General features: G+C 34.3%; 1 protein-coding gene across 3 annotated transcripts in view; it reads left to right on the top strand.

Moving 5' to 3' along the window:
• The window catches only part of NUBPL (nucleotide binding protein like), a 288,220-nt gene that overhangs the window by 95,677 nt on the left and 167,055 nt on the right, over positions 1-25,488 (top strand). For all 3 annotated transcript variants that reach the window (XM_023521149.1, XM_023521150.1, XM_011376409.2), the window contains one exon: positions 16,954-17,047. In XM_023521149.1, coding sequence (XP_023376917.1) covers positions 16,954-17,047 — 94 coding nt within the window. The remainder of the gene's footprint in view (positions 1-16,953; positions 17,048-25,488) is intronic.

Here is a 25,488-nt window from a genome sequence, read left to right on the forward strand (position 1 = left end):
TAATATACTTACTTATTCCATAGATATTATCTTTGATTATTTCACTTTTAGGACTTCTCTTTTGCAATTGCTTTTAGAATGAGTTTTGAAGTTATATGAATGCCCACACATTTATAGTTCTATTTTAGTTTAGGGGGAGTCAGAGAAAACAAGCCTTTTTTTTATTTTCCAAGGAAGGAGGAGTGCGAGAACACAATGTCAGTAGGCCCCCAGCTAACCCAGTGCTGGGGCCACACAGAGCCTAGTTTTTTACTAAAGGGAAGTGCTGATTTTCCTTGTCATGTTCCTGGCCTTGCTCCCATGCTTGTCCTTCAGTGTTTAGAAGTCTTTCAGTTCCCAGAATGTTCCTTTCTTATAGTTCTCTAATGTTTTCACTCGGGAGAAGGCTGCTTCCTTTGTTGTGGTGTCAGAGTCCCAGGGGAGTTGTCATTTGCAGAATGGTGAGGGGAGATCTCCTTAGTACCTTGCCGTTTGGCGTCCCTCTATTGTGCTTAGATCAGGGAGTTTCAGGGTGTCTCAAGGGATTGTCTGAGCCCTGGATGGATATTGAGGTTTCTGTGAACTGTCCTGTTTCCTCCTTAGAAAACACCTGTATGGAGGGAGTTCAGTCTGACTCAGAGGTGGCATCTGGTTCTCAAGGAATCACTGGGTTTCCAGAGGCAAATCCAATTCAAATGAAGGTGACTCTGAGGGCAGAACTGGCTCTGGGAGAAGATTTGATTTGAGAGTTTCAGTCTGAAATACTTCACTCAGCTGTTTCACCAATGGGTTTTGTGGGGATGTCTCTGCTGCTGGTCTTCATAGGTATGTGTGCAATTCCAGGGGTAGGACAGCAGAGATAGGAATCCTGAGCCTGATTAGGACCCTCATGCTGCTCTCCTGCTGGTAGGTTGAATGTGGAGTTTATATCTAGACAGAGGAGTCAGGATGCTGGCACTAAGTGAACAGGATCTGCCACTCAAACCTGGTGCTCGTGCAGTGGAGGCTGCACTGAAGGGACTGTGATGATCTTGGCTGAACCCATCTTAACCAGGAGGAATAGGCAGGGGCATCTGGCCTGGGTGAGGAAAGGGTGCTGAGTCTCAATTCTATCCTTGGGTGCACAGCAACTCCTCCAGTTTGTTCATTGATGATACTTCATTTAACTATTCTCCCATTAAAGGAGGTTGAAGTTTGAACCACTTTATTTAAAAAATTATTGTGCCGAGCATTTTTGTATATGAGATAGCACTGTTTTTGGATGTATAATTTCTATATATTAATTAATAAAGCATGGATTATGAATGTGCATAGATGTGTGTAGGTGCTAAGTGAACCAAATTCTTGTCTTTGTGAATTTGATGTTTTTCTAGGTACCTTTACATTGCACTGTTTTTTGAAAACTAGTTTCTTTTCTTTTTAAACAATTTTTAGTGAGGACCTTTAAGTTCTGCTCTCAGTAAATTTCAGTTATACAATACAGTATTCTCAACTGTGATCATCATGTTTTACAATAGATTCTCATACTGAAATCATCGTATAGCTGAAAATTTGTATCCTTTTAGCAACTTCTCCTTATTTCCCCACATCCTGGCCCCTGGCAACCACCTTTCTACTCTCTAATTCTATGACTTTGGCTTTTTTTTTTTTTTTTTTTTTTTTAATTCCACATATAAGCGATACCATGCAGTATTTGTCTTCTTCTCTCTGGCTTATTTCATTTAACATAATACCCTCAAGGTCCATCCATGTTATGTTGTCACAAATCAAGGATTTCTTTCTTTCTCATAGATGAATAATATTCCATTGTATATTTATGCCACCTCTTTATCCATTCATCCATTGACAGGCACTTAGGTTGTTTCCATATCTTGGTTGTGAATGATGCTGCAGTAAACATGGGAGTGCAGATATCACTTTGATATCCTGTTTTCATTTTCTTTGGATACGTACATCGAAGTGGGATTACTGAGTCACATGGTAGTTCTATTTTCAATTTTTTGAGGAACCTTCATACTGTTTTCCATAGTGGCTGCACCAGTTTATATTCCTACCAACAATGCATGAGGGCTCTCTTTTCTCCACATCCTCTTCAATACTTATCTTGTATCTTGTTGATAATATCAACAAGACAATAATATCTCTTGTCTTTTTGATGATGGCCATTCTAACAGGTGTAAAGTGTTATCTCATTGTGATTTTGATTTGCATTTCCCTAACATGAGTGAATGATACTGAACACATTTTCATGTACTTATTGGCTGTTTATATATCTTTGGAAAAAATGTCTTTTCAGTTCTTCTGCCCATTTTAAAAATCAGATTTTTTTAAATCTCTTAAATTATATAAGTTCTTTATGTGTTTTGGATATTAACCCCTTATCAGATAGATGATTTGCAGATTTTTTTTCACATTCAGTAGGTTGCCCTTTCATTTTATTGATTTTTGTTGTGCAGAAGCTTTTTAGTTTGGGGTAGTTCCACTTGTTTATTTTTTACTTTGTTTCCTTTGCTTTTGGTGTTAAACCCAGAAAATCATTACCAAGAGCAATGTCAAGGAGCTTACCTCCTGTCTTCTAAGAGTTTTACAGTTTCAGGTCTACATTCAATTCTTTAATACATTTTGGGTTGACTTTTTTTGTATGGCATAAGATAGGGGTTCAGTTTCATTCTTTTGCATGTGGTTGTCCATTTGTTTCCAACACCTTTTATTGAAGAGATTATCCTTTCCCCATTGTATATTCTTGGAGAACCAGTTTCTTAAATTTTTTAAAAATAGAAACATATCAAAAATTTTAGTTATTCTATAATTACCCAGTACGAAATTGGATCGTTGCCACAGATATTTTTTTGGAGAGAGAACAGAGGCCCAGCATTTTCAAAATACAGGATGAAGGTATCTTATAAAAATCCTTTCTTATTATTTTGGAGCATAAGGTATTATACATAGGCCTTTAGGCAAAAATACAGCTACTGAATCAGTCATAGCTCAGAAAGTTTCTTATTTAACTAAACTCGAATAGTTTTTAAAATGTGATAGGATCCATGGAATTGAGTATAAAAATAAACTTAAAATGAGTAGTTCTTAAAAAGAAGGAAGACACGTTACTTCAGATAGTTGGTTTTTCTTTCAGTTTGATGGCAATAAGTAGACAAGTCAGCTTCTCCTATGGTATTCATGCCTAAAGCACTGCCTAGTGTAGAACTCAGGATCTACAGAGCACCCAATAACTGTCAGTATTGATTTTAAGTGTTTCATATTTCTATGAATGACTGTGTCACTTGACAAATTTCAGTGATTTAAGTTGTTACAAAAAGTAGAGGACAAATTTAGGAGTATTGGTGAAAGTTTCATGTACAGAGCTTTACTGCCACAATTATTTGGCAATTTAAATGCATCCAGATCCAGTTTGTCAGAGCTGTGTTGACCTTGCGAATAGGGACTTATATGGCTCATACTGCCAGTGGATGGGGAGCAGCCGTCCATTTAGGCAAGAACAGTCAGGCTCTTATTTTTACAGCAAAACATTTTTGCTTTTAAATGTCTGATTTTGGAACACATGACTTGTCGATTCACAGATTTTTGCTTCTGGACTTAGGTTATGTTAGGCCAATTATCTGTCACATGCCTAAAAAGATTCCTGGTTCAAAGAACTTCTCTGAGGAGTGTTAACTAGTCATTCCTGAGGTTTCTTCACAGCTCACTTATGTAGCTCATCTTCATAAAATCATTAAAATGTACTCTGAGCTTTCGTTGTGTGTGTGTGTGTGTGTGTGTGTGTGTGTGTGTGTGTGTGTGTGTGTGTGTAGCTATGCCTCTGCTTCTTTTGGGGGGTGATGAAAGAGGAATGGGACAGTGGGGATGGAGGTAATTGTTATTGAAAGGGAGTACATTATATGGAAAGAATGTGGGCTGTGGTGCCAAAAGGTTAGTAGTTCTGGGGCGGGGGGAAGGATGTGGAAGGACTCTTTTGACTTTCTCTATGTTTGTTTGTTTTTTTTTTTAAAGACATTTATTGGGTTTATATGTACCTGGCCTGAAGATACAAAAGTGAATAAAACTTGTCCTCTGCCCTTAAAGGAGAGACAGTGTGGCTCTGTCGTTAGTACGCATTTCTTTCGATTTTTTGGTTTGTGCCCAAGTTTTAGCCTAAGTTTTCTCAATGTAGGTCTTTCCTGCCTGCTCCTATTTCTATTTTCCCATGTGTCATTGATTGGGGAGTTGAGAGAGAGAGGAGATATTGATTGATTGATTCAGGCCATTAGCTAATTACATTTTATGTTTGAAATCTGCGTATTTCTTTACTCTGACTCATTGTCCTGTATATTAATATTTCAGAATTGCTGAGGGTACGCTTGATTCAAGGACTTAATTTCTTACATCCAGATAGTCTTGCTTTCTGATGCCAGAGTAGCTTGGTCAGAACTTAAACCTTTAATTTTATTTGTATACTCATAACTAGATTGCTGTTTTAAATACAAGAATCAAACATCAGACTATATGCCTGTTTTGATGCAATTTTGCAAAAGTATACATTTATCATATTGTATAAAATTATTTCTTCAATTGGAAGAGAAAAAAATTCTCATTTTCAAATTTGACTTGAAATTTATAATCTGATTAACGTTAGTCTAGTTGATGACAAAGATTTTTAAACTGACAGTCATGATATTTGAAATAAAAATGACTTATCTGGACATTGATCCTTAAACTAAGGCAAAGAAAATATGTTCCAAATAACATATTTATCATTATCATCGTATTTGAGAACAGTAGGTTTACTAACTAGAGTTGGTTTTTGTATGGAGCACAGGTTTATATTGAGTCTTACCATGCATGATCAAATTATTTTTCTTCTAGTTCATGGCATGGCTTATACCTCCTGTTTTGGACAACGTTCTATTATGTATGTGCCACTGGAGGCAGGGATAGATCAGAGAAAACTGGAGTACAAGTCTTATTGAATTATAGGTTTTTGGTATAATTTTTGTTTGAGAAGGATATGAAGATACTTCCCTAAATAATATCAGTTTTCAGGTTTTGTAGATAGCAAACTAGGTCTAGGAAGATGGTTTTTATCAAGTTTACAAGTGATGTGCTACTTAGTTTGTTCGTTGTCTTGGTATCCCCACTTCTTGAGGGCAGGAACTTCAAGTTTCTTGTTTACTGCAATATCTTCAGTGTCTTGAGTAGTGCTTGGCACATGTAAATGGTGGTATTAATTTCTGAGTTAGGGTTAAAATCCATAATGATTATATTCTCTGCACCCACTTATTTATACTCTGGCTTTAAGCATGAGAATTAATACGTGATCTGTAATAAGATAAATATGAAGATAGAAGATACTTATTCAGGCAAGAGCAACTTCTGTATAACATTGCTATATCCACTTGCACATCAGGGTGCAAGGTTGTTGTGAACAAGCCTAGATATAATGACCAATGTGCTTAAATGACAATAAAGGAACAGCTGCTTATTTAATAGTCTTTTAATGAAATGCATAAAATTCAGGTTGTTTTTCTATTTCTTTGCAATTTAGTGATCTCAGGTTTCTTAGATGTCTTTTGGGTACTTCTGAAGTAATTATATAGTTTAGGAAGTTGGAAAATGCTGAAGATGAGATGGGAAATAGGTCGTTTTATGTGTTTATTTTTTTCCCCAACCTTCAAGCCAATTTCCCACCTATAACTACATCATTTCTATTCTCATATATGTATTTCTTAATCTTTTTCTAAATCTTTTGTGTTAAAAGTAGTTATAGGTAAAACTGCATTATTTAGTTCTCACTAGGAAGACACTTATGTCAGTAAATTTATTGTTTTCTCTTTAGCTTTGTAGATGACAGATCTACTTAACAGGAACAAGGCACAGGACACTAAAATGTAGAAATTTAATTAATCTATTTAAATGACAGATGTGATTTCTTTTCTGCTCACTTCTTAGCCTATATTTTTAGTCATTTATATATTCTTAAATTGTATTTTAACTACATGTTTTTATGCTTAGTTTTACTAGTGAGTAATTTTTCTTTAATTTGCAAAAAAAGCCATTTAATGTTGCTTATGTCATCTAGGGATATGGAAGAGATATTTTAAAATTACTTGTTCAGATCATTTTGGAATGTGGTGACCTCAGAAATGGACAAATGTTTTCTTGGCAGTTGGTCGGAAACATGCTATGCTCATTGAGAGAAATTTTAAATTTGGCTTGCATGATATGACATACAAGCTTCTCTTTAAAATAACTTTTTTTCAATGTAATACTACTATTTAATTACTTATTTAAAAATAATCCTTGATCTTATTTCCTCTTTGGAAAAAAAAAAAACCCCTCTATAAAACAGAGAAAGATTGTTTTTATTGTTCCTATTTTGCAGAATAAGTTTTAGGCAAATCGTTTGATTTCTTAGATTTATTTTTTTATCTGTAAAATAAGAACGTTGGGCAAAATAATCTCTAGGATATCTTCTAGTCCTAAAATTCTCTGTTTATACCACTTTAAGATGAGGAAACAAAGGCACAGAAAAGTTAAGCATGTTGGCTGAGTTCAACCTATGAATTAATAGTAAAACCCTGATATCTGACTTTCTGATTAATGTGTTTATTGATACTTTCATACAACTCTTATGCCTATTATTAAAACTTTAATTTATTTTCTTATTGAAAACGTAGTAGTTTATAAAAATTATGCTGCAGATATAATCCATTTTATTTTTTAAAAAGCTCAAATATATTTCTGTAGTCTCAAATTAAATCCTTGAAATTTAGTAGATGCTTATTTATATTTTAAAAAGGGGAAGGTCTTAGCACCTATATACATAAAGCAATTATCGACTGACATAAAAGAGATCAACAGTAATACACTCATAGTATGGGACTATGACACCCCATTGACACCAATGGACACATCTTCCAGACAGAAAATCAACAAGGAAACAATGGCCCTAAAACACATCCCAGACCAGATGGATTTAATAGATATTTTCAGAGCATTTCACCCCAAAGCAGCAAAATATACATTCTTTTCAAGTGCACATGGAACATTTTCCAGGCTAGACCACATATTAGGACACAAAACAAGTCTTAGTAAATTTAAGAAGATTGAAATCATATCAGCTATCCTTCAATCACAATTGTAGGAAACTAGAAATCAACTACAAGAAAAAAACTGGAAAATAAACAAACACATGGAGGCTAAATAATATGCTACTAAACAATGAATGGGTTAGCAATATCAAGGAAGAAATCAAAAGATACCTAGAGACAAACGAAAATGAAAATGACTCAAAATCTATGAGACACATCAAAAGCAGTCCTGAGAGGGAATTCACAGGCCTACCTCAAGAAACAAGAAAAAGCTCAAATGCACAATCTAACCTTACACTTAAAAGAACTATAAAAAGAACAGCAAATGAAGCCCAATGTGAGTAGAAGGAAGGAAATAATAAAGATTAGAGCAGAAATAAATGAAATAGTCTAGAAAAACAATAGAAAAGGTTAATGAAACCAAGAGCTAGTTCTTTAAAAGAATAAACAAAATTGATAAACCCTTAACCTGACTCATCAAGGAAAAAAGAGAGAGAACTCAAATAAAATCAGAAATGAAAGAGAAATAACTACAGACTCCACAGAAATACAAAGGATCATAAAAAAAATACTATGAACAATTATACACCAACAAATTGGACAATCTGGAAGAAATGGATACATTCCTAGAAATGTACAATCTCCTAAAATGAGTCAAGAAGAAACAGAAAATCTGAACCAACCAATTACCACCAAGGAAATCAAAGCAGTAATCAAAAACCTTCCCCCAAAACAGAAAATCTGAACCAGATGGCTTCATAGGCGAATTTTATCAAATGTTCAAAGAAGAATTAACACCTATTCTCAAACTATTCCAGAAAATTCAAGAAGAAGGAAGGCTCCCTAACTCCTTTATCGAGGCCACCATACCTTGATTCCAAAACCAGACAAAGACATTACAAAGAAAGAAAACTATAGGCTGATATCTCTTGTGAACATTGATGCAAAAATCCTGAACAAAATATTAGTGAACCGAATACAGCAATACATTAGAAATATCATACACCCCGATCAAATTAGATTTTTTCCTGGGATGCAAGGTTGATACAATATCCACAAATCAATGTGATACACCACATTAACAAATAGAAAGATACAAATTATACGATTGTATTAGTACATGCAGAAAAAGTGTTCAACAAAATCTAGCATCCATTTATGATAAAAACTCTCAACAAATAGAGGGAACATACCTCAACATAATAAAGGCCATATACGACAAACCTACAGCTAACATCATACTCAATGGGGAAAGCCTAAAATTGTTTTTCTTCAGATCAGGAACAAGACAAGGATGTCCACTTTCACCACTCCTGTTCAACATTGTATTGGAAGTCAGCCACAACAATAAGACAAGAAAGAGAAACAAAAGGTATCTGAATTGGAAAGAAGTACAACTCTTGTTATTTGCAGATGACATGATACTGTATATAGAGAACCCTAAAGATTCCACCAAAAAATGGTTGAACTGATCAATGAATTCAGTAAAGTAGCCAGATACAAAATTAATATTCAGAAGTCAGTGGCATTTTTATACACCAATAATGAACTTTCAGAAAGAGAAATTAAGAAAACAATCCCATTTACAATTGCATTAAAAACAACAAAATATCTAAGAATCAAATTAATCAAGGAGGTAAAAGACCTGTTCTCAGAAAATTATAAGTCATTGAAAAAAAGAAATTGAAGAAGATAGAAATAAATGGAAGTACATACTGTGCTCGTGGGTAGGAAGAATCAACATCATTAAAAGGCCATACTACCCAAAGCAATCTATAGATTCAATGCAATTCCTGTCAAAATACCAATGGCATTTTTCAGAGAACTAGAACAAAAAATCCCCAAATTTATATGGAACCATAAAAGATCCCAAATAGCTATGGCAATCTTAAGAAAGAAGAACAAAGTTGGTGGTATATCAAAGTATACTATAAGGCTACAGTAATGAAAACAGCATTGTACTGGAATAAAACAGATACATTGATCAATGGAACAGAATAGAGAGCCTAGAGGTAAAATCCACATCTATACACTCATTTAATATATGACAAAGGGGGCAATAATATACAATAGGGTAAAGACAGTTTCTTCAATAAATAGTATTGGGAAAATTGCACATGTTCATGCAAAAAAATGAAACTGAACCACCTTCTTATACCATATACAAGAATAGACTCAAAATGAATTAAAGACTAAATTCAAGACCTGAAACCATAAAACTTTTAGAAGAAAACATAGGCAGTAATCTCTCTGATATTGCTACTAGTAATTTATTTTCAGATATATCTCTTCAGGCAAGGGAAACAAAAGAAAAAATAAATGTGACTACATCAAACTAAAAAGTTTTCTCACAGCAAAGGAAACCATCAACAAAACAAAAAGACAACCTACTGAATGGGAGAAGATATTCGCTTTTGATACATCTGATAAGGGGTTAATATCTAAAATATATAAAGAACTCATACAACTCAACAACAATAAGAACAAAACAATCCAATTAAAAAAATGGACAGAAGACCTAAACAGATATTTCTCCAAAGAGGAAAAACAGATGGCCAATAGACATATGAAAAAATGCTCAAGGTCACTAATCAGACACATGCAAATTAAAACCACCATGAGATATCACCTGACACTTGTCAGAAGGGCTATCATCAATAAATCAAAGAACAAGAAGTGCTGGTGAGAACGTAGAGAAAAAGGAATCCTCATACACTGTTGGAGGGGTTGCAAACTGGTACAGCCACTATTGAAAACAGTTGGAGGTTCCTAAAAACGTTAAAAATAGATCTACCTTTTGACCCAGTGATTGCACTTCTGGTTATTTATCCAAAGAAAACCAAAATAATAATTCATAAAGATCTATGCATCCTTATGTTCATGTTAGCACTATTTACAGTAGCCAAGATATCGAAGCAACCTAAATGCCCATCTACAGACAATTGGATAAAGAAGTTATGGTTCATATATACAATAGAATATTACTCAACCATAAAAAAATGAAATTCTACCATTCGCAACAACACGGATGGACCTAGAGGTTATTATGTTGAGTGAAATAAGTCAGACAGAGAAAGAGAAATACGTGATTTTACTTATATGTGGAATCTATGGAACAAAAAGAAACTAATTGAAAACAGACTCAAATATAGAGGACAGTCTTGTGATGGCCAGAGGGGAAGAGGTGGTAGGGCTGGGAGAAAGCAAAGAAGGATTAAAGTACAAATTAGTAGTTGATAGAGGGTCACGGGGATGGGGAGCGCTGCATAGGGAATGCAGTCAGCAGTAATGTAATGGCTAGGTGTAGAGCCAGAGGGAAGACAGAGTAATCAGGGGTATCGTTTCATAAACTATATAAGTGTCTAACCAATGTACTGTATACTTGAAACTAATAATAAAATAAAATAAAATGCTAAAAAAAAGGGGAGGGGGAGGTTTTATAAATAGCAGTGCCTGTAGCAACTAAAGATAACTCAGAAAACAAAGCGTATCTGAAGTTATGTAGCCTGAGTAATAAGGTAAGTCAAAAGTAAACCCATCTCATAAGAAGCAAAAGAAAAATATAGGAAAGCTAACTTAAGTGACAGTTTTCTTCCATCCTTTTATTTATCCAAAATTTGTATTTGAATGTGTGATAAGAATTGGAATAATTTGATCTTTCTTTTGTTGGCTGAGTATATTCCTTCTCATGAGTGTTTATGGAAAGAAATTTTGTATTAGTTGGAAAGTTGGATTAGACCTCTCAACCTTTACGGGCTCGTGATTGAATCTCCTCCTTGCTCCCCACCTCAGTGGCGATCGCCTCAAAAACTCTTTCAAAATGCATCTACTTGGTAAATTATGACATTTTATAAAGATATAACATGTTAATTCCTAGGTAAGCTAGAAAGAAGTATTTTAGGATGGCAGTCAGAGTAGATTACATTTCAGTGCAAATTTACATCTAAGGTCTTTGCAAAATTCAGCTAAATTTCCAAAGGAAATATGATCATTTTATAAAATAAATTGTTAAATGTACCAAGTAGCTTTTAGCTATCTTGTTTTTATATTAAGCACTTGCCTCTTTTTAAAAAAAAAAAAGAAAGAAAGAAAGAAAAGAAGCCTATTTGGTCATTTTGGTGTTTTGTATAAAAATGCCTTTTATTTACTTTTTTCTGTGAGCAAATCCCTCACAAATATTTTCCAATTTACACGAACAGATCATAGTCACACTTTTTTTCAAGTAGTTGGAAGGAACCTTAGTGATCATCTAATCTAAAACGCTTTATTTTACAGATGAGAAAACTGAGGTCTAGAGAGGTTAATTGGCTGACCCATGGTATATAGCTAATTAGTGACAATTTAGATATAACAATTGTAATTTAGATATGACAGTTTCCTATACTAAAATTTCTCTAAATGAATAGCTATCTGGATTCTTGTCTGTACCCAGCTAGATTCATAGTCTTGATTTTTGCCAAACTCCCCTTTACACTGCTATTTTTTAAATCATAGTAATTAATGTTTGAATCAGAATTTAAAATCCAAAAGCTACATTATAATAGCTTATACTTAAAATATAACTTCATATGGAGCCACAGTTTCTCTCAGTTTTCTCTTTGATATGATTTAGATCTTTAAATTTTTAGGATAAAATATACTGAGGCAGTTTCAAAAATATCATGTTCAAAAGCTGAAAGTATTTTGAAAAATCTTTAAAGTATTTTTTGTGCTTAGTCTTTATAGGCTATTTACTTTGATTTAAATAATCACTGTACATACTTTTCTTGTGTAGATGGTTGATAGAATGATACTTATTGATTTGAAACAACCAGAATTTAATGGTTGATTATTGAAAGTTAAAATATTCTCTAACATCACAAAGTGAATAAATTTACAGCCAACATTTCCATGGTTACTAGGACCCTTGCTTTATAATATAAGACTCTTCAAGGATCATGTATAGAAAGTATACTGTATCATAACATAAAAAAAAAATCTGAAATAAAAGAAACATCACTATAATTAACCAGAAAAGAAAAAAATTAAAAGAAATGAATGATTCTATTTCTTACTTATATTTTCTAAGCAAATAGTTTTCTGTTAGTCTATAGATTCTATTTTATATAGTAGTCCCCCCTTATCTGTGAGGATATGTTCCAGACTCCCCAATGGATGCCTGAAACCACAGATAGTACTGAACCCTATGTATACCATGTTTTTCCTATATATACATACTTAAAGTTTAATAAAGTTTAATTTATAAATAAGGAACAGTAAGAGATTAATAACAATAATAATAAAGTAGGATAATTATAAAAGTATACTGTAATAAAAGTTATATGTATGTGATCTGTCTCTCTCAGAGCAGTAGTGTCACTCAGTTTTATAACGTCCCCGAGAACCATCAAAAGCACTGGACAATGACTATGGATTTTCTCCATGGGGCTCCGTGCAGCTTCTGTGGCAGCTCTAATCCTGCCCTTTAGGATCTTGAATCCTTCCCAATACAATATTATTTCTAAGGGTTTTTAAAAGAGAGTATTATAGTTTTATAGTTTTTCTTATTAAAGAGAATGCTACACATCTTAATATATTTTATAAACTGTCTCAAATTAGATTAATAAAGTTACTACAACTATAAAAAAAAATCTGAAGTTTCAGTCTTTAGGTGAATAGGGAAAGTTTTTATTTTTAAATTTCTTTTAGTAATTTTTTAAAAATAAAAATATCTTGATTCTCAGACAGGTTTGTAGTATTTTAGGTATTTTTGGTAACAGTTCTGTCCTTCATTAATATCTACTTTCTGGGTTATGAACGTCTGTACATATAAGCAAAACAGTTGGCCTAAAGCAGGATTCTATCCCATAATACCTTAAATATTGTTACTTTGTGGTAGGATCATTATTTTTTTATGGTAAAGTTTTACTGTTTGTGGGTTAACATGAGCATCTGTGGGCTGGCCTGGGAATTGTCTAATCTTTTAAATATTATTTCAAAAAGTAGGTACAGAGTTACCAAAGATGGACTGAACCGTGTATCAACTTTTGGAAAAGTTCTTTGTGAATTGATGCTGTTTCCAGGTTGTCAGGGCCAGTCCGCTCTATATCTCTGCTAGAACAACTAAGGAAATTAGAGATGATGATAAACAGAAAGATACAGAATAAAGTTTCTCTTGTTTTCTCTCTCAAAACATTACTGCTTTCACTTGGTTTGGTAGTGACTTTGAAGGAATTTATTCAAGTGGTCTGCCCCACCCCCCATCCCTTTTCCTATAGAAAAGAAGACATTTGAAAATGGATTAGAGAACTTTATCATCTGAAAAAAAAATGAAAATATTAGGGAAGAACATATACATCGTTGTTATAACTTAAATGATGTGTACTCATTTTATAACTGGGTCAAGCTCTTATCAAAACAATTTCAAGGATAAGTTTAATACATTTTGTCGTATCGTTTATTTCTACAAGTCAGTAAGTCATTAGTCAAGTAGAAATATTTTTGTTATTCAGATTTTTACTGTGGTATTTATATTTAAATAATTTCACCTTTGTAGCCATTTTCTTCTTGCAATGAAAGTAAAATTTTGCATGATTTTATATAATCCACTGAGCAGAGCAAAAACTATGATTCTGACTTAAAGAAAAATGCTTTATGTTCTGTGTTAGATTTATATTCTATATAAAAGGTGTCTCATATGGCAAAAATTTTAATTTTAGTAGTATAATAAAATTGTAAGGGGCAACTTGACTCAGTGGATATTGATTAGGCATTATGGAGGGGACTGGATGTGGAGAGGGAGTCCAGAGATGCTTAGAGCTTGAAAACCCATTCAAATCCTGGAAGTTAGTTGAATCAAAAATCTTAGAAGCTTGGTAATCTTACTGACAAATTTGTCCGTGGGTCTTAGACAAGTTCATCTGCATCTGCTATGCCAGTAGTGCCATGGTTTCATGTCTGGGATTCTGAGCGAAGCACAAGTACTGATCTGTTTGCTCTTAGTTCAGGACTGTGCCTAACTGGAGTTGGAGAACCAAGAAGTCAAGGACAGATGGCAGAAATTAGGTATAGGATAGAAGTAGCAACAAATATATGGCCAGAATCAGACACAAGGACACTACTTTGAGAACTACTAATTATGAGTCAAGTAGGCATAAGAATCAAAACCCACTATTCAGTCAGTAATTAAGAGCAGACAGGAAGGAAAGAGGCAATGTCTGGCCCAGCCCAACTACTTTTAAGAATTTCCCTTATCACTTAGGAAATATTCCTGGCACCATATGAATGGGTTACCTGGATACAGCCCACTTTTAAATGATACATTCTACACTTTGTTCCATTTCTCCTGCTTTATGATTTCTCTATTCTTTAGTTGCACCTTTTTCTTGCCTTTAGATGTTTATTCTTCCTAGCTACTTCTTTGACTTTAGCAGGCTGTATGTAGCTCTGCCTCTTTCTCGGCAGTGATTTTCCTCCCTGATTCCCCAGGGCCAAGGGTCCACCCCAATCACATTGATTGGTCTTGCTAGCAGACCCAATTCCTGGGCTGTGGACTGGTACTGGTCTATGGCCTTATAAGAACTGGGCCGCACAGCAGGAGGTGAGCGGCAGGTGAGTGAGCAAAGCTTCCTCCGTATTTGAAGCTGCTCCCCAGCTCTAGCATCACCGCCTCAGCTCCACCTCAGATCATCAGGCATTAGATTCGCATAGGAGCACTGGTCCCTGATGCCAAAGAGGTTGGGGACCACTACTAGATGTTGTGAAGAAAAACAAAGAGAAGGAGAAAGATTGATGTTTGGTGGGGGTGGGCGGGCGGGGAGGATACTGTTTTAGAAAGGCTGTATCGACTTCCTAGCTATACTTTGAATGTGCCAAGCAGATCCCCATCTTAAGGCCTTTGCACGTGCTATTGTTCCTGCCTGGAATGCTTTCAAACTGCATCACTTAACTTAGGGCTCTGATCACCCTGTCTAAAGTAGCACCTTTGTCATTCCATTTTTTCCCCCTACACTTTAAGTGTTCTTCACCATCTATCTTTGGGAACTGAGGCGATTCAAAGAAATTCTTTGATAAATCCTTTGCTATCTGAACTCTTACTACCTGCTTTTTGAAATTCAGGAATTGAAGAGATTTTAAAAATATTTCTTGTTATATGATCTGGCTATCTGAATCAGGAACCAAATAAATTTGTATAATGAGGGATACTTCTTATTTTCTTCATAGCACTTTTACTGTCCGATCCGTTTGTCTTTCTGTCTGTTCGTTTTCCTCACTAAAATGTTAGTTTCGTGGTGTCTGGGACTTTGTTTTACTCACTGCTCTATCCTTATCACCTGGGACAGTGCCTGGCACCTAGTTGATTCTCAATAAATATGTGTTGAATAAATTGTTAATACATTAATGAATACATTTGACCCAATATCTTCTAAACTTTAATTTTAAAAATATATGATTATATGGAAAAGCCTTGTTTCACATTATTAAGTTTTAAGAAGTAGGATATGAGATTATATACACAGTGTGATTTCTATTTATGTAAAAAAATTATCAAACCTTTGCATGTGTGTTCATTTATTCATTCATTCCTTGAAAGAAAAGTTATTAAGCATCTCCAGTTTGTCCATTCCGTGTTGGGTATTCTAACTGGGCTACAGTTTCATGAGAAGAAGATCATGAAACAACAGTGAATGAATGCCACCCTTCCCCTCACTCACTGCTCTCTGGCTATATTGATCTTCATTCAGTTTCTCACACTTATACAAGTTATTTCATATTGTGCTTAATATATGTCTCCCTCTATATTATAAATTCTTTGAGGCCATGATACTATTTAATTAGCAGTACCTAGCTCAATGCCTAATATATAGTCGGTACTCAATTAATATTTGTTGAGTGATTGAATGATTAGAAGACATACATAGTAGGAACACCTCAATCCAATCTAATGGAAGTTAGGGGAGGTAAATTTCAAGGTGGAATCTGAAGAATGAGGAGGAATTAGCAAATGAAGAAGACCAAGCAGAATGTTCTGGAACTTAAGGTCAGACTTTATCCTAACAGCAATAGAAGGGTGTTAAACAAAAAATATGGCACTATCAGACTCCATTTTAGATGGTGTTAGCCTGGATGGGCAATGCTGGAAGAGAGATTGGTTCAGAGGCTTTAGTGACAGATGGTTGTGGCCTCCTCTGAGTTCTTGGCAGGGGTGAAGAGAGAAGTAGATGTATTTGAGAGATCTTTAGAAGGTAGAATAAGTGACTTGGATAGTGAGGGAAAGGGAAGAGTTGAGTATGATTCCAGGCTTCCCCCTTTGGAAACTGAGAGGAACCTAAGGCCATTCACTGAGACTGAGGACTCAGCAGGAAAACCATCTGAGGAGAAAAGAGCTGGCGTTACCCTTGGAACCTGTCTAAATTGAGGCTGAACATTGAGGACTTGGTTATATAGCTGAATTTTTAGATATAGATGCTAAGAATAATACCTGGAAAGAATCAAAGTGTTATAGTATTGGAACTCTAGTTACATCTCTAAATTTTTCTTCTTATTAATTTTTGGTTTGTTAGTGTGTTTTATAAAGGAAAAATAATAAACATTTTCTATTAGGATCTTCCATAAGAAATGCTGTACCAAAACAAACAAACAAACAAAAAAACCCTCCAAAAACCCAAAGGACAAAGGGCCATCATTTAGAAATTTAACCTTATTCAGAGACGGTCTGCTAGTCAGGGACTCTCTTATTCATTCATTTATTCCTGTATCATTCCTATATCTATCCTCAGCACAGTCTTTGACATTTAGTAATTTCTCAGGTGGAAGCTATTATTTTAGATGTCATTAATATATTTTTGTTTACATCACTATTCACTGCAGTTGTTATACAGTGATTTATTTGTGTCATCTTGATTTTTAGGTAGATTGGGGTCAACTGGATTATTTAGTTGTTGACATGCCACCAGGAACTGGAGATGTACAATTATCAGTCTCACAGAATATTCCCATTTCAGGTAAATCTCGAAGTTTAATGTAATTTGTGCTGTCTTTGATGTTTTGCTGTTGCCATACAGAAAACCAAACTTATGACAGGCAAACATTTTTATGTTTTAACAAGCATAATCATTTCTAAATTTTTCTTAGAGATCAGATTCATAAATTGAAATTTTAAAAATATGTTTACAGAGTGAATATGTTTACAAAAACCCTAAAGACATTTTCAAAGATGGTGATATAAATCTGTGTTCTAGAAAAGCAATAGTGCTTAAGTATTATTTAGGTAGAATGTGGCTATCTGTTTCACAGCTGTCCAGCATTTATAGCATAGTGCTTGCTACATGGTAGTCACTAAGAAAATATTTATTGAGTAAATGCCACAGAATAAGAGTAAATATTAGAAAATTTTGTTTTTTTTGGAAAAACACAACTATGGGAAAATTTTATATTCTGCTGATTATTTAATCTTAAAGCTAAGACAGCAGTAAACATTTTAGCTTACTTTGAATACATGGTACTACAATATGGTAATGGATATATTTTTCTATGATATGCAGTTTGAATAGTAGTTAGCTTTTATGTTGAATCTGTTTCTAAATATTTTCCTAGATTCTACTGAAGTAGAGATAACTCTTTCTTATATATAAGGACTCTTTGGAAAAATAATGGAATTTTAAATGTCTTTGCAAATCAATATTGTTGGTAATAAATAACCAAGAGATATCACTGACATTTTATCATCAGAAGGTTTAGTATCTAGGTTTTTGATAAGATATATACATCGTTTGGAAGTATTAATATAGCATCATTAATATGAGACTTTTTTTTTTTAGCGAGGCAAGCTATAATAATGAGATGGGTGTATAGTGAAGTCACATAGGAAAACAATTCCTCCTTTTTGTAATCAGCATACTACATAGCCTGCTTTTTCTTTTTTTAAGTAGTTTTGGGACTTTTATATTTCTCAATCTTAGGACTACTCACTGAATATTTATTGAATAAAATGTGTTCCAGCTACCTTGAAATGCCTATTGCTGATAACTGAAAAGCATACATTATTCATGTGGATAATACATTGATAGACTTGGGGTAAATTATAATTTATTCCTTGAGATTGACTTGTTACCTTGAAAAAGTTTAATTTGCTTCACACAGGTAAACTGATGGTCCTAAGCAATTTACCTTTGTTTACTCAGTTAACAGCTCCTCTGTTTGGACAGGATTTATGATTGTATCACCCTGTTTTAATTTGTGCTTATACTCTAAAACCAACAGTGTGTACACTGGGGTTACGATATGCTTCTCCTTGGAGAATTTCTTTCTTATATCCTAAAGTTTAACCAGTGTATTTCTTATTCCTTTTCTTTGATGGAAAGTCTGCATGTAATAGGTGATTAATATTATATGAGAATAGAAAGCAGTATTTTTTTATTGCAGTAAAATATACATTAACAGTTCAATAGCATTAAGTACATTCACATTGTTTTGTGGCCATCACCACCATCCATCTCCTGAGCTTTCTCATCTTCTCAAACTGAAACTCTACATATTAAACAGTAATTCTCAATTCCCTCCTCTTTCTAGTCCCTGGTAACCACCATTCTCCTTTCAGAAACAGTATAAAGATGAAGGAATGAGAGATGAGGAACACATTATTTAAAAGATTGTATTAAACAAAAACCTAACATTGATTTTATGATATATTAATAAAATCAACAAATATTCATATAAAGGTTGGTGCTAAGCACTGTAGAGGGTCCAAGGTCATTAAATCACAAGTTCCAGGGACTCTTTGAGTCTCAGACCTTTTTTGAGAATTGGACGAATATGTAGATTCTCTCTAGGAAAATGTATTTGTACCTACAGAAACACGATTTTTATGGATAATTTTAGGGGGCTCACAGTCTTCAGGTTAAAAGCTCAGCTCTTGAAGATAAATTAGAGAGAAGGGCAGGGGGAGAGAGTGGCTGGTAAGAAAAGAATATGGATAGCTATAATGCAGAGTATGAGAAGTGCTATATGAGAGATAATAATCCCCATGAGATGGGGGATCAGGGAAGAAGAGATCATGGGTTGGAGGGGAATTGTAAAACATGTCACGGAGAGAAGCCTTAAAGAATAAATATGAAACATTCAAAATAGTACCATACCTGGTTTGCTTTGCTTTATCTCGGCCTAAGGGGAAGAAACCTGAAAATGAAACTTCTAGTGTTCTATAATTCTATTTATATTAACTTATATTTCACTTCCCATGTCTGATCCATTAAAAAAAAATAGGGCCAAGTACTAAAGATGGTTTATATTTCACTTCCCATGTCTAATCCATTAAAAAAAAGAGGGCCAAGTACTAAAGATGGTTTAGTTATTTCCGGGCTATAGAAATGAAATTGTTTATCAGATATTTTCTAAATTTTCTATAATGAACGTGTATATTTTTATAATTAAAACAAATGAATTCTTTAAGGACATTCGATGTTCGCCTGTTATTAATAAAATGCCATTTAATGATAGTCTTCCATATATTTGTTTTTATATTTAACTATCACAGGTGTTATATTATTCCTATTTTCTTAAATTTTTGAAGGGTTAAATAACTTTCCCAAGGTCACACAGATACAGTGGGTTATAGCTGAGGTTCATATACATTCAAATTAAATTTAAAGCTCATGCTCTTAACCTCTATATCAAACTACTCTCATATAAAACCCAACAATGTTTGACTCAGTGATTTTCTGAGTTCAGTTTTAGTCCCTTCAAACCCATTTAAGTTGAAATTTTTCTAATCTAGGTAATCTCAAATAAAAACAAATTTGTTTATGAATATGGCTAAACCTGTGTACCCCTACATGATGGGTATCCAACCAGTGGTCTCTATTGGTATTTATGGTACTGGTTTTTTGTTTTGTTTTGTTTTGTTTCTGACTCTTGAGAAATTGCTTTGGGCTTCTTTAACTCTTACATTCCAGGGATGGTCTGGAGGCAGTCTAGAAGTGGCCTCCTTTGGCTTTTAGGAGTAGAGAGAGCCTCAAGTGATTCTTGGAAAGACCAATATTATCTTTGGGCTGATCATCCTGGTCTTGGACAATTGGCTAGTTTCCAGGCACACTGGCTCTCAGGATAGAATTGCAGCTTTTGGTGTTAGTACACTCATACTGTGGGTTATTAGGTCAATATTAAAATTAATGGCAATAGAAAGACTAGATTTTCTACAGTGAACATATATTAATTTATCGTGAAAAATGAAAGTATCCTATCTAAAATGATGTGAGAATGTGGTGAAGGGAAGTGCCTGTGATTTTGTGTGTGTATGTGTGTGTGTGTGTGTGTTAAAGGTTTAGTTCCCAAGGTTTGGTTTTACTCAGGTCAATGTCATTTCAGAGCTAATATATATGGAAATACCAAAATTGAGCCAGCTTCCAGGACTTAGAGGGAAGGACATCAGAGTTGCTGGACTGACTGGTTTGACTCATGGCTTTCATTAATTAAATAATCTGGAACAGCCTGTCAGAATTATATCTGCCTTTCTAGGCTTAACTGAATTATCTGCTCTCTAATTATGAACCTAATTTCTTTTTCTTCTTATCATGGACTTTAGAATTCTTCTTGATATTCTGTGTTGTACCTTTTCTTATGTCTCGTGTACCATAAACCATGTAAGATATTTAGACTCCCATTTGAGTCCCCCTGATTTGACTTACCTATCCTTCCCACTAAACTCTTTTACATAATCTGGGATCCCTTCCAAAAAACCTTATGTACTCACTGCCCCCTCTCTCTTCCCTTTACATACATATAATGTATGTAAATGAATTGTGTCTTTACATATAGCTGGCTCTTGCCTAGAATGTCTTTCCTCTGCAATCAGCGGGTGCCTAAATCCTGCATTCCCTTTATTTCAAATGTTTATTCTTTGTCATCTTCCCTAGACTCCCAGTGAGAAATCATTTCTCCTTCCTTGAAATTCACATAGCATTTTATTTGGACCTTCTCATGTTCTCAATTCAAAACCTGTATAACTGTGTTATCATTTGGTACCAGACTGTTACTCCCTGGGGGGCTAAGTCTCTGTTTTATTCATTTTTGTATTTCTCACAGTGCCATACTCAGTGACTTCCCATAACTACTCAGGAAATGTTGAATCAGTGAATGGGTGTTTTATCTGTGTGTCTGTATGATTTTCCCAACTAGGCTGTAAGCTGCTTGAATGCAAGAATTTTCTCCTATTTATGATAATATTTCTTAGAGTACCTTGGGCCATGGTTTATGCAGTTAATATTGATTGAATAAATGACAAAGCTAGTTGACTGGTTATCACTGTTTATGTGAACAGATTTGTGCCCCCTTATCTTTCTTATCATCCTGCTAACTCATTCCTGTGATCTCTTTGACCCTGACTGCTTTTACTAGGTGTTTTTTCTATGTATAAGTTAAAGAAAACATTTATTAAAAACATACATTTTATTTCACTCTCCCTTTGAAAGAATAATATATTTCATTTTAGATTTATTTATACTATTCTTTTGCCTGTACCATATGTAATATCTTTGTGGTCATTTGATACCTTTTAGTATTAACTTTGTTTTGGTGTCTGAGATATGCATGTGGGCACTGCTATTTGGTTTCATGCAGGCTCCATATTAAATTATTAGTGAGAATCACTACTAACATTACTCCATTGTAAGATAATAATAAGAAATTCTCTTATTTACTTGCAGGGGTGTTTAGTCCGCTACTAATTACCTCTCTGACTCTTTATCCTTTCCTGTGGAACACGTGCCTATCCCACAGACTTAAACGGATCAAATGAAATAATGAATTTAAAAGCTCCATCTAAATGTATGATATTTTTTAGAAACTACTTGAACATTTTAAAATAGCTTTTTGTGGGGGATGGGGGGCTGTGGTGAAATGTTGTGAATTAGAAAGAACTTTTATATCAACGTAGCATTTCTCCAAGCCATGTTGAGAATGATACTAAATGTTTTATGCTTAGAAAGAGACATTCTTTTGGAAAATTCATGGAGGCAGATCTGTACCCACAACAAGATCCTCTTTTTGAATGCTAATTAACGACTCTTTATATGTGTTCCATTTTGTTCCAAGGGATAGATGACAGGTTCATTATAAGAAAAAACTTCAAAGAAAAAAATTATCCTCTTATTTGTGTTAAAAGTGTTGGGTAGCAACAATAGTGATAAAATGTGTTGACAGCAATATTATTGGCTAATGATTTAAATTTGAGCTTACATGGCCTACTGAATCATTGCATACTACAAATACCTAATAGTTGTAGTAATTGCTAGAGGGAAGGAGACAGGATAAAGAATAGGAAATAACCAATTACAGTCTTTGGATTTGCTCTTGTCTTGTTGAACTTGCCAAGGGGAAAAGGCAGAGTTGTTAATGCTGGTTTTGTTTTATTGTTTTTCTTAACTACTTTTTTTTTTTTTTTTTGATACAGTGTGCTGGTGTTTTGCTTGTTGTTTGTTTAGCTTGTAAATTAGATGCTGCCAGGTACTGAATTGGGTAGATTCCAGAGTTGACTTCTGAGTTTTGTTTTGTTTTTAATGATTGCAGTGATGAACTCTTAGATATTATTGAACATTTAAGTGTTCTCCTGTAATAGAAGAGGATTAATATTTCTGAGGAACATTATAAGTCCCTTAAAATTTTTGAAAATGTATGCACTATGCTAGTATTTGAATTCTAATAGATGTTACCTAAAATATTTTTTTCTTCCTTTGCTTCATCTGAGGTCCTCTGTATGACTATCTGAAGAGTAACTTAATTTGATTTTAACTCTTGGAACTAATTAAGTAAAGAGTTTATTTCTTTTGGGGGAGACTAGAGGATTTTAGGAAGTTATATTAAGGTGCTGTATTAGGTTACTGGCAGGAAACAAATGACATACTTTAAAAAGAATTAACAGAACAGAGTTTAATGAAGAGACTAGTTACAGAGGTGTGGGCAGCATTAGGGGAACCAAAAAGAGATGGCGAAGTACCCAGAGACTAATGATGGGGCAAAGCAGTGCATTTCAGCGACTGCTGGGCTATGGAAGAGGGGCTTGTCTTTTCTGTGGCCTCAGAGGAATATAGCTAAGGCCACAACTCCTGAGAGGCAGGGAGGAGCAGTGTGTGAGGTAGATAATAATACTCCAACCTTTTTCCCCTCCCACAGTCTCATATCCTGCTGATACCTCCTAGTGGCAGATGCCTCTTGGTACACAGAGGGTAAGGAAACTCAGGTGATACTGTCCACAGAGGTCAGCTGCCCAGGCACTGATCAGGTCAGAGAGGGGTGGAGAATGAAGCAGAGCTTGGGAAGGAAATGAAGTGGAGCGCAGTTATTATCTGGAAAATACCCAGAACAGCTTCTCTTTTTCGCGGTCATTATGATTGTGAATTAGTGGCTTGCAGTAGATGAAATACAAAGCAAGGATGTCTGTCCTCTAAGTTTGCAAGCTAATAGAGATAGTATAGTCAAATAAGTGAAAATTCATACTATCATAAAGCAAAATTGTACTGTTGTCAAATTCATGAACAGAATATTTATATTGTAGATAAGTAGTGAAATAGTATATTTTGGGTAGTGGGGATTAATACATAAAAGGGTTTATTTTGCTAGGACAGACTTATGAAAGAAACATCCCCTTCACTTTATTAGGTAGAGATTGGTGCAGGAATGAAACTTTTGGAAATTACTCATATAACGGAGGGGACAAAGAACTGAGCAGTTGAGAGGGGAGCCATTGTGGTCCCTTCGTTGTTCTCGCTCTTTTTCTTCCAAGGAAGGGCAGAAGTAGCACGGAAAACAGCCAAGAGCCTTAGTATGGATCCTGTTCTGATTTCTTTCTCCTAGAGAAGGAGAAGCTACGGAATATAGCAGAGTAGTCAGCTAGATACTGTGTTAAATATCCATGGTCTCAAGAGAAGCTGCTCTGGCGCGCTGGCATACTGGTATTACGTTATGAGAATGAGGCGATGTCCTTTTTCCTGTCTAGGACCTCTCCTGTTGGACACTCCTGTTGGACCAGAGGCTTTTTTGCCTCTCATTTACTTAAGTGAGATGGAGTAAGAATTTTACATTAAGCTACCTTAATATTTCAGTCATTATTTAAAGGGAAAGGCATTTATTGCTGTGAAAGACATTGGACCTGTTGCTACAGTTACTGACTGTGCTCCTATTCACTCATCAGAGATTCTTGAGAAAAAGCTGTACAAGTTCATACTAGTATTTTCTCCTCCACCAGTAGTTTGCTTGGCCTAATGCATTCTCTCTTTTATGGTAATGTTTTATAATATGAAAACAGTGGGATTTGGAAGATCAAAAACTTATTGTTGCTATTGTTAGATGAGTGAATGACCACAGGCCATCACTTGATATAGTTTCCTTGATTGTGTGGTATTTATTCTTTCAAAGTAAAAGAAATATAGTAGTTTCACTTAGGTAAACTAAATAAAACATTTTATTTTTTTTTCACACAACTATTTTTTCCTCTTCTTAATTGTTTTCAAATTTAAAAGAGTAATTCTTGAAAGGCATCAATTACTAATCTTCTGGAAAACCATTGAAAACTCAAAGAAAAATACTTGGCTACCTTTGGATTTTGGTGCTGTGTTTCCCCTACATTTTGCAGTTTATAACAACCTCAAACTATGAAACTAGAAACATGCTTGTACCTTAAAGGTGGAAGACTTAAGTTATAGCTTTTCCTAGTATTCAAAGATATTAAATTTCATTTACATTTTCAATTTGCAGAATTGAAATTTAAAGGAGACAGTTAATTTTGGACTTCTTCCAGGTGCACTATCTTTCCATGCAAATGTTGGATAGAGTTATAATTAATGAATATCTGGCAACAATGGCATGATATAGGACAGAATTATCACTTTATTTACCAAATTATAAAACCTTTTTTTAACAAAATAAGTTTGTTTTGTTGTCATACAAATTGTAGCCAGGTTTTAAAGACTAGAGACTGTATTCTAAGGTTTTACCTTTTAGGGTACTCCTGGTACTCAGTCTGAAATGTCATTCCTTGTTAAATTGGGAATCGAATTATAAAATTAAAAATGATACCATTGGTTAATGAACGACAATGTTCTCAATCTAAATTTAAGAAGAAATAAACTTTTTAGAGCCTTTGTATTTGAGTCAACGTATGTTATAGATAGAACTTACAGTGTATCAGTTAACAGTTCAAAGAAATGGTCTTAGAATTAACAATTCTGAACTATGACATGGAAAGACCCAAGATTTTAAAGCTTTTCCAAATGATTCTCATATATTCAGTTTTCAGAATCACTATGTCTAGACTAACTTATCTGATATTTGAATTCCTTGATTATCTAGCCTGTATTTAGATGGGAAGCTTCTGAGATAGTTCATTCAGTTTTGTCTTAAGAATTTCTGAGCACTTCTTTCATGATATGCCTGACAGCTAAAATTCCTTAAT

This window comes from Pteropus vampyrus, unplaced genomic scaffold, assembly GCF_000151845.1.
Source record: "Pteropus vampyrus isolate Shadow unplaced genomic scaffold, Pvam_2.0 Scaffold297, whole genome shotgun sequence".
In the NCBI taxonomy this organism is placed as follows: domain Eukaryota; kingdom Metazoa; phylum Chordata; class Mammalia; order Chiroptera; family Pteropodidae; genus Pteropus; species Pteropus vampyrus.